The 10,209-nt window shown below is 34.8% G+C and overlaps 2 protein-coding genes across 2 annotated transcripts; both read left to right on the top strand.

Moving 5' to 3' along the window:
* Positions 1-1,159: 1,159 nt before the first annotated feature.
* LOC143614655 (auxin-induced protein 15A-like) lies at positions 1,160-1,555 on the top strand. The gene has a single exon (XM_077088029.1). The coding sequence runs from the start codon at positions 1,160-1,162 to the stop codon at positions 1,553-1,555; it is 396 nt and encodes a 131-aa protein (XP_076944144.1).
* A 758-nt stretch (positions 1,556-2,313) lies between these two features.
* On the top strand, positions 2,314-5,748 carry LOC143614653 (kinesin-like protein KIN-5C). The gene is made up of 4 exons (XM_077088028.1): positions 2,314-2,360; positions 4,211-4,340; positions 5,197-5,355; positions 5,446-5,748. The coding sequence occupies exons 1-4, from the start codon at positions 2,314-2,316 to the stop codon at positions 5,575-5,577; spliced, it is 468 nt and encodes a 155-aa protein (XP_076944143.1). The 3' UTR covers positions 5,578-5,748.
* The last annotated feature ends 4,461 nt before the right edge of the window (positions 5,749-10,209 follow it).

The raw sequence follows: 10,209 nt of genomic DNA, 5'->3' as shown, positions 1-10,209 counted from the left end.
TGCCTAAATTGAATTCTTACCCAATTATATTAGAAATTTAGAATTTGACCTAATTGATTTTTTTGCCCATTTGTGTCAGAGTTTAGAAATTTAGAAACTGCCTAATTGAATCTTTGCCCATTGTTATTTGCCACTTGTTTCAATGTCACATCGACACCGAACTTACGAATATGGTTATACAAAAAAGCAAAAAAAAACTTAAAGGGGAGGCTTTATATGAATCACAAAAGGGAGGCTTTTACGAATCGAATGCCTATATTGCCTATAGAATTGTGTTAACTATTCCCGTAACTGTTGCTTCCGCGGAGCGTAGTTTTTCCAAATTAAAGTTGATAAAAAATATTTAAGATCTACAATGTCACAAGAAAGGTTAAACGGTTTAGTTTTGTTGTCGATTGAGAAGAACTTTCTGGCAGAAATTGATTATGATTATTTCATTAAACAATTTGCATCTAAGAAAGCTAGAAAAATAAATTTCATGCAATCATTATTTTCCACCGACACGATTTAACTTAATAAAAATAAATTTAAACTCCGCCAACTATAAACGTTTTGGTTTATTATTGTCAGTCCCAAGCCCGAAAAAAGGAGGAGAGTTTATATTAAAAAAATTCGAAAAAAACCCCCAACTTGATTGTTAGCTTGAGGCCTCTAAAGCCCTTGGGCCGTCACTGGACTAAATTAATTGCTTTCTTGAATCTTGAAGACATAAGGTACAAAAAGGATGTACGAAATTTCCACACTTCGTGGTGAAGACTCTTTCCGAGTTCACTTTCATTGTCGCACGTTACGGAGACCTTCTAAACCAATGAGAATATTTTTAGTGTTGTTAAATCAGTTTATAAAAAGAATTTTATTATTTGTGTCCACGTTCATCATGCCACCCGTCTTCAACTCCACATCTTAAAATATATTATAATTTATATGCTTACGTAGTATCCATTTATTTATTTTTGACCCTAAATTAAGTCAGAATAAGACTTTAAATTCATTCAACCAACACAATATCATAGGCCCACGTTCATTATTTCAAAGATAAAGTCAAAAGGTTGACTTTATTTAAAACATTCCATCCTACCCATCATATATGATACAAATGCCTCCACCCAACTTTGCTCAACCATTGCCATCACATAAACCATCTTTGTTGTTGTAAAAAATGTTGGGAAAGAAGATAGGTTCGGTGAAGAACCTTGCCAAGAAGGTTAAGGTTCGAGGTGCCAGTGAGCCGTCACTGTCTGAATGGTTACTCAGGGATGGTGAGGAAGAAACAAGTTTAACGATTGCTTGTTCTTCACCGTCATGCAAAACGCCGACTGGGTTTTTCACTCTATATGTAGGTGAGGAAAGAAGTAGGTTCGTTGTCCCCATGGGCTACTTGTCTCACCCTCTTTTCAAGATGTTGCTAGAGAAGTCATCCGAGGCGTTTGGGTTTGGCCAGAAGAATGGATTGGTGGTTCCATGTAGTGTCAATGCTTTTCAAGAGGTAATAAGTGTTGTGGAATCTTGTAAGGGAAAATGTGATTTGAGTAGTCTGGTTGAAGAGCTTATTTAGAGCATTTTTGCACCTAGAATAGTAAATACATTATATAGCATTATGTGTTGGCCATTGATACAAATATATGTTTTGTCGACTTTTGGTTAATATCTGTTTATAAATAATTACGTGACCATGAACATTTGTGTTGTATGATTCAGTCTTAATGAACTTGGTTTAATACAACAACTTTAGTCGTTATTGTACATGGTTTGGTGCTTCAATATTATTTGTTTGATGACTTAAAGTTTCAATTATAGCCCCCACCCTCCGCGCGAATGTAAAGTACATCTCTTCTCATCATCCTTATAGTGTATGAGACAAATGTATGCATTTTGATTCGGATTGTATTCTATGATTACGGTTCTAAGTCTCTATTTACTGTGATCAAGATTCAATGAGAAAAAATGGTATTAGGTAAGTAAATACAAGTCAGAAGTTACACAAGTGTATCAAATGATTTGATCTTAAATCCATCATATGGCAAGTAAAAGGGTTAGTAGAGTTTGCTTTATGATTGCTGAAGAATAAGGTTTGGTGAAGTATCATATATCGATAGGATTGGGGGAACTAAACCGCCCCTCGACGGCCGTTCAAGTACCAGTTGTTTTGCAAAAGCAATTCTCCATTGATAGCGAATGGTTATCCATTAAGCGAAGGAAATCTTAGTTAACATAGTTCTTGCTAGAACGGACTAATGATTGGGGTGGGGGTGGGGGGGGGGGGGCGCTTTGTCAAACTAGCAAGTATGGAACCATGTGGTGAGGTGAGTAGAAATGGAAACAAAGAAAAACCCGAGTTTGTCAAAATTGTTGGAAATCAGGTTCAAAAACACATAATTTAATCTCAACACATTATGGTTGTTATAATTCTTGACATACTTACATACCCTTGACCATTTATTTATATTGAATAACTTCCTAAACATATTTGGATTCAAGTTCCTAATATATACTAATTCAAACCAGATAAAATTGTAAAACATTCAAAAACCAAATAGATAAACGTCCTAAAATTTCAAACTATTAATTAAATCGTGTCTAATCAAGCTCTTTCAAAATACCCATTCAACTTTCGCTGTCTTTCAAAACGACCCGTTAACTTTCTTAATGACTCGTTTCAGGATTAACTTCCAATAATAGATTCTTAGATAGGGTGAGACTGACCGCGATGAGAGGGTGATGTGGTTGTTTGGGACGAGTGAGAACACCTCCCCACCCCTTTTGGCACCACATCTTACTTGTCTCATTGCCGTGTTGTTTTGTGTCTAAAACCGCCATCCTAACGCTCACCTCCAAAGTCGACATTACAAAGGCAAATCACCTGGAATAATTCCAGGCCTGACCCAAAGGGGAGGGCAGGGAGGCGACGGAACCCGACCCAGTCTTCTGAGAGGCCCATAATTAGGGGTGTTCAAGAATCCGAATAAAATCGAAATCAGAACCGAAACCGAAACCCAAATAAACCGAACCAAATTCTTATTCGGTTATTCGGATCGGATCAATCCGAATATCCGAATAACTAATTCGGATTCGGGTCGGATTCGGATATGGAATTTTAAAAAATTCGGATTGTTCGAATTATTCGGATATCTGTTTAATCCGAATAAAAAACATGTTTTTAGTGATATTTTCTGGTTTGGTATATTAATTAGACTATTATTTGAAGTTTAAACTTTAAATTTGTGTTAAGAGTAATTCGTATTTTTCGATTTGTATGTTTATTATAATTCTAAACTATTATTTGTTGTGAACAAAAAAATTGGAAACTTTTTTAAGCTTATTTCGAATTATTCGGATAATTTCGGATTTTTCGGATATTACCCGAATCCGATCCGAATTGAATTCGGATAGATTCGGATCGGATAGGAATATTCCTAATTCAAATCGGATCGGATTTCGGATATGGTCCAAAAATTCTCAAATCTGAATAACCCGAACCGAATAACCCGAATAATCCGTTTTCCGATGCGATGAACACCCCTATCCATAATTATTAGAAAATAAATTTTATCTTTTATGTTTTAACACAAAAGTCTACAAAATGACTATTTGGTTGAATGAAAAGTGTTTTGGGCTATGGAAACAAAGGTCATTTTGCTCCGTTCCCACAATTAGTCATTCTCTTTTTTTATAGAAAAAAACTTTTATTTGTGTTTTATAAGATTCATTTTCGTAACATGTTTATTATTATTTATTTGTTTTGAGCTTTTGAAAAACAATCTTATTAATAAAATTGTCAAATTATTAATTACATAATTGAAAACGCGATTTTAGGAGCTAGTTTTTTTTTACTCTACCCAAAACATGTTAAACAATCTATATACGGACAAAGACTATGTTGACGTAAGACGTATGTTGGTCTAATACTGGCCCAATGGGCCAGGATGGTTAATAATTTGGAAGCTAAGCCTACAGATGAATCTTTCTTTCTTTCTTCTGTTGATGTTAAATGAAGGGTGAGATCGAAAGCCTTTAAAATTTGAAAACACAAACTCATCGTTCATTTCATCCCGCTCCTCTTCATTTCCATCTTCCTCAAATCAAAAGTATCAAACACCTGTGTGTGTGTGTGTGAGTGAGTGAGTGATAGATCCAATCTGTTACTAATTATACGATCTAGCACTTCTCCTAGGGTTTGTAATTAGTGTTGTGTTGTTTATATTAATAATAGGCCGTTTAGTAACGATGAATTGAGGAACAACGCACCTCAGGTGGTGACATGTGACGAGTATCACAGAGAAGTCAAGGTTTCTCAGAATATTGCTGGCAAGCAAACCGATAGGGTTTTCACTTTTGACAAGGTACCGTATTTGCTATTAATGCACCATTCTAATTAGGGCTTTATTATTATTATTATTATTATTATTATTATTATTATTATTATTATTATTATTATTATTATTATGTCTTTACTGTTTAATTTTATCCATGAACTCTGTAATTGACAACAAAACTGTTAACATGGTGCCCCAATTTAGTACTAACACTTAGCTTTTAACAAAATTACTCAAGGAATGGAGATATGTTATAGTTTTGTTTTGAATTTTAATGTAAAAGAACTAACTGAATTTATTTTGGAACATTCTAATTAGAACAATGTTGTATCGGAATTAGTATCTGTGTGCGAGAAACCCAAAAAACCGATCCGAAACCAAAAAACCTGAAAAATCCAAACTGAAACAAAAACTGACGGTTTGGTTTTATGTTTTTGGTTTTGCATGTAATAAAAACCGAAATAATCGAACCAGGCTTTTTGTTTTTTTGTATTCTATATTAAGTAGATTATAAGTATTTAATAAATATGCAACTCAAATATTTTTAGTCAAATGGATAATAGTCTATTATTTTACAATAACAAAATTACTTATACCTAAATTCATTATTTTTATCCAACTTTTTGTTCGGCCTAAAATTTTCAAGCTCAAATGGCAAAAACAGAAAAAACCTTAATCGAACTGAAAATCAGAAAACCGAAATCAAACGGTTACAAAAGCTCTAAAAACCGAAGTTTTGGTTTAGCCAAAAACCGCACCGAAACGCACATCTCTAATGGGGAACAGTAAATTTAAGTAACCTCTTAATGTAATACCACTATACCAGTGTATTAGTCACTTGTTTATGGTTGATATTGCGTAGTTACTATCTAAATTTATGCAGGTTTTTGGTCCTACAGCCCACCAAAAAGATTTATATGAGCAAGCTGTTATTCCAATTGTAAAAGAAGTGTTAGAAGGGTTCAATTGCACCATTTTTGCTTATGGACAGACCGGCACTGGAAAAACGTACACTATGGAAGGAGACTGTAAGAGGTCTAAGGTATAATATATTACAGAAGTAAAGTAACCTTAAATTATGTATTAACCATATGTTTTTGCCGTTAACTATGCATTACTAATTGATTCTCAGAGTGGGCCAAACGGAGAGTTGCCATCAGGAGCAGGTGTGATACCTAGATCTGTGAAACAAATATTTGACACACTGGAGGGTCAAAACGCTGAATACAGTGTCAAAGTAACGTTTTTAGAGCTTTACAATTAGGAAATCACTGATTTGCTTGCTCGTGAAGAAATATCAAAAGTTTGTGTTGAGGATAAACAGAAAAAACTTCTGCCTTTAATGGAAGATGGTAAAGGTGGAGTTCTTGTGAAAGGCTTAGAAGAAGAGATTGTAACAAGTGCCAGTGAAATATTCACATTACTTGAAAGGGGATCCGCCAAAGGCTGTCTACATCTTACCCTCCTCAGACCCTACCATAACTTTGCTATTAGTAGGATATACTGAGTACGATGATGATGATGATGATGATGATAGGTTTTTAATGTTAATTACTAACCGATGAATTATGCAAACCTATATTACTTGTAAGTATTTATCTGTTAGTGGTTTATCGATCAAAATTGGATGACGGAAGCACTATTTTTATGTCAATGAGTTAGTAGTGGAGTGGTAAGGGAGATACTTGGTATTTCATGTGACCCATGATTCATGCCTTCGACATTTAGTTTCGGAGGTATCATAGTGATGATGAGAGATTAGGCGAATAAGTGATTTTCACTAGTTGGATCCTTGAACGAATGAGTTTTATCACACTGCACTGTCGTGCCTTCGGGCGAGTGTTAACAGACGTTGGCATTAGGTGAGGGTGTTTCCCGGATCAAAAGACGAGTGTATTGACCGATGCGATGAGTTTAGCAAGTAGCCCATTTAAAGGCTTCGTTGGCCGTTAAAATAAAGCACTATTTTAATCAAACCTGTTTACGTGGATTATTTGCTTATTTAGCTATTTAACTTCGATTAGTAATAACAATTATATTATTATTGTTAATATAATTATTAATGTTAATGTTTGTCACGTTTTTGTTGGTGTTGCCATTATTCTAATCAAAAGTATAATAAATCGGTTACCTCACTTACTTCCGGCTAGACGTGCACAAAAAAACCGGTTCCGAAACCTAACCGGTGGAATAGAACCGGAACCGGTTCCAGTTCCAACCCGGTTGGAACAATACCCGGTTTGGGTATTTTTGTACCCGAAAATCGTACCTGGTTTTCCTATTTGTATGTCAGTACCAGTTCCAACCCGGTTCCTACCCGGTTCTTAATTGGAATCGGTTCGGTTCGTACCCGGAAAAACCGGTTCCGACGGGTTTTTTTGAAGGGTCAAACAAAAGTCAAACTAGCCGTTGGAACCGGTTCCAACGGTAATATAGCCGTTGGAACCGGTTTTTTAGACACCAATTAGCCGTTGGAACCGGTTCATGAGACACAAATCGTAATGAACCCAAACATCGGGGCATCTTGTTGTTTCGATCACCATAACAACGTCATCATTGGTTGCCATTTGTTGTCGGTTTAAGGTTAATTGTGGTTTGGAGTGTGTTTTATAGTTTTGGAAGTGGTTTAACAAGTAAACAAACAAACCTTGCTATTCATAGTAAGAAAATAACCTATTTATAGTTAAAAAAACCGGTTCCAACGGTCAAAAACGGCTATATAGCCGTTGGAACCGGTTCCTAACGGCTCTAATTTATAAATTTCAAAAAAAACCGGTGGAACCGGTTTTTACGTAAAAACCGGTTCCGGTTCATACCCTACCCGGTTCTTAAAAGTTCGCATATCTGGGCATCGGTTCGGGTCGGGAACCGAACCGGTTCTTGATTGGAACCGGTGCCATTTTACAACCCGGTGTAAAAAAACCGGTTTGGAACCGGTTCGGGTTTTCCATTTAAACCCGATTTGTGCACCTCTACTTCCGGCCACTCATCCCAACCATTATTTAATAAAAGTGTATAAAAAATATCATTTAAACAACCAATAATTAAACCAGAAACAATTTCACTGTTATCACGTTTAGAAAAAGTGTTTATGTAGCTTCACATTATTTATGCAGGAGATTGTTCATTTCATAAGCACATGTATGTAGAGGTTTACAAATAGGGTATTAAAAAAATTCGGGTTTAGGTATGATCGGATATTAGCAATAATCGGGTCGGGTTCGGGTCCAGGTATTAGGTTGAAAAACCATACCCTGTGTACCGAGTCCAGGTCGGGTATTGAACCGGGTCTTCAATACCCGGGTATTTGAATACCCTATTTCCGGGTATTGAAAAAACCCGTTTTATGAGTTTTGAATACCCTATTTTCAGGTATTAAAAAAAACCATTTTTCTACAGTTTTCTTCTGTCAACGGGCTTGCTTCATTTTTTTTATCCCAACTCCAATTTTTTTTGCATGCAAACTTCAAAGTTCATTCAAACATATATTAACAACTAAACAATGATATAAAAAACATATACTTTATGTGTTTTCAGGTGTTTGGTATATCAAAAGGTGTTGCTCTAAACAAGTATTTATATCATACATATGTTCCCAAAAAAGTTCATTGGAGAACGACTATAGTCTATATATCTGTGGGCAGCCACACAACAACATGTGCACAAACACTAATATCCGGGTATGCAAAAAACCCGGGTTTCAGGTATAACTAGAACTGGGTTTCGGGTATAACTAGAACTTGGTTTCGAGTTTAACTTAAACTGGGTTTCGGGTATACCTAGAACTTCGTTTCGAGTATAACTTAAACCGGGTTTCGGGTATACCTAGAGCTGGGTTTCAGGTATTATCAGGTTTAGATCGGGTACAGGTTTAGGTTCGGGTTTCAACATTGAAAGTCATACCCTATTCGTACCATACAGGTACGGTCGGGTATTAAAAACCCGGGTTAAAAAAACGGTTCTGGTTTTTTTTAAGGTCCGGGTTCGGGTTTTTTGTGCACCTCTACATGTATGTATGTGGAGAACATGTGAGAATCACATAATAAACTTGTAACTCTTAATTTAAGTGTTATACAGACGGCGCGGTACGTAACTGACTAAATGCCTACACTACCCCTCTATCTGGTTAAATCATTACGGTAACGTGCAAGTGCTCTAAGTGATTCTCGCAGTTCTCAATATAAATGTGTTTTTGAAAAGAACGCGTCTCTTAAAAATAATCAATACAATAAAATTTATTTAATTGTGCAAGTTGTAAATTTATATATTACAAAGGGGTAAAAGATAAAATAAAATAACCCAAAAAAATCGGTTGGGCACATTATCTTTTGGTGAAAGTGGTTACCGACGAGTATCCTTCAATGATATCAGTAACATATGAATGAATAATTTGGCTATCGAGGGACCATAAAGGGACGTTAACATAGGGAAATTTGACGAGGGATTCACAACAATACAACCCTCAGGCGGGAATCTAAACCTATCAGGTAGATCATACCAAAAAGATACTTAAGATGCCTTAAAATTAGTTTTGCGTCATTCGAAAGACTAGAAATAAAACCATATATTTTGGGTAACAAAAATACAAGATTAACTTGAAAGTTAAGAATGTATCTAAAGAAACACGAAATAACCCTTAGGCCTAATAGCTTAGTCCAGGGTGAAAATTATCTCTCACGAAAGGCTTAGTGTTATCCGGCGCGAGCAAGCATAGGCACCTACAAAACAGAACACCGTGAGCTCGTTACGAGGAGGGAATTAGGGGGGGGGGGGGTGTAACACCACGGCTTAAGCGGAAACGCCTGAGTGTGATGTACAGATTGCTCCAAACACATGAGACAAACAAAAAAGAAAATATTGACACTTTTAATAGGACAAATGAAGTAAGTATAAAACAGATTTATCTCTCTTCCACCGACCAAATCCATTCTAACCCAAACTTTCCACACTCATTAACAACCAAACCGTAATTAATTTTTATTCAATAAATATAATTTATAATTATTTTTTTAAGTGGTTAGAAATATAAAAATAATAGTTTATTTAAAAAATAAACAAAATATATATTTTAAAATATTAATAAAACTATACACAAGATATATTTAAATAAGTAATATGAATTTTATATTAAAAATATTTTTTTTGAACAAACTCATTTTTAATAAAATTCATACATGTACACTAAAAAAAACTGAATAATGTTGTGTTTTTAGATTTTTATAAAAACTTAATTGTTAAAAATTATTAGTAAAACACAAGATTAGACATAAAACTAATTATTATGAATGAATAAAGAAAAAGAAAATAAAAATATACCACATATTTTTTTTTCCTAAATAGTAGAACCAACATTGGTTTGACATGGGAGTATCATAGGTAAGATGGTATGTTGACATGATCTATTTTTCTAGGTCATAGCATCCATTGGTAACTAACAATGGATTGCTAATGGCTTTTCAGATTTTCTTTTTGAGTTTTTATGGGTTTTCAAAGGTAATTACCAATCGTTCTTCGATGCAAGGCTAACCCTGGGTTAGGGTGAACCTGGCGGCCGACCAAGGCACACGATTTTTGGGGGCATATATATATATATATATATATATATATATATATATAGGAGATAGTTCATACGAGAAATGACATTAGTGCGAGAAGTGCGAGAAATTGATCTAAACCATTAACTAGTGCGAGAAGTGTAATCAACGGTTTAAATTGACTAGTGGCAATTTTGTAATAATTATGAAAAAAACTATGTAAGCCTTTAATGATAAAGGCCATATTAGTCTTCATGTGCATTTAGACAACAATATACTTTTAATACACTTCTAAAATTATGCCTAAAAGTCATATTGAACATTAGGATTCCTTATATATTATCACTAAAGTTCTGACACTA

This window comes from Bidens hawaiensis, unplaced genomic scaffold (genome assembly GCF_021521415.1).
Source record: "Bidens hawaiensis isolate Kalapana, Puna unplaced genomic scaffold, B.hawaiensis_p1.1 tig00040655_1, whole genome shotgun sequence".
Taxonomy (NCBI): Eukaryota; Viridiplantae; Streptophyta; class Magnoliopsida; order Asterales; family Asteraceae; genus Bidens; species Bidens hawaiensis.
Note: the sequence above shows the minus strand (reverse complement) of the source record. Positions and strands in the feature narration are given on the sequence as shown.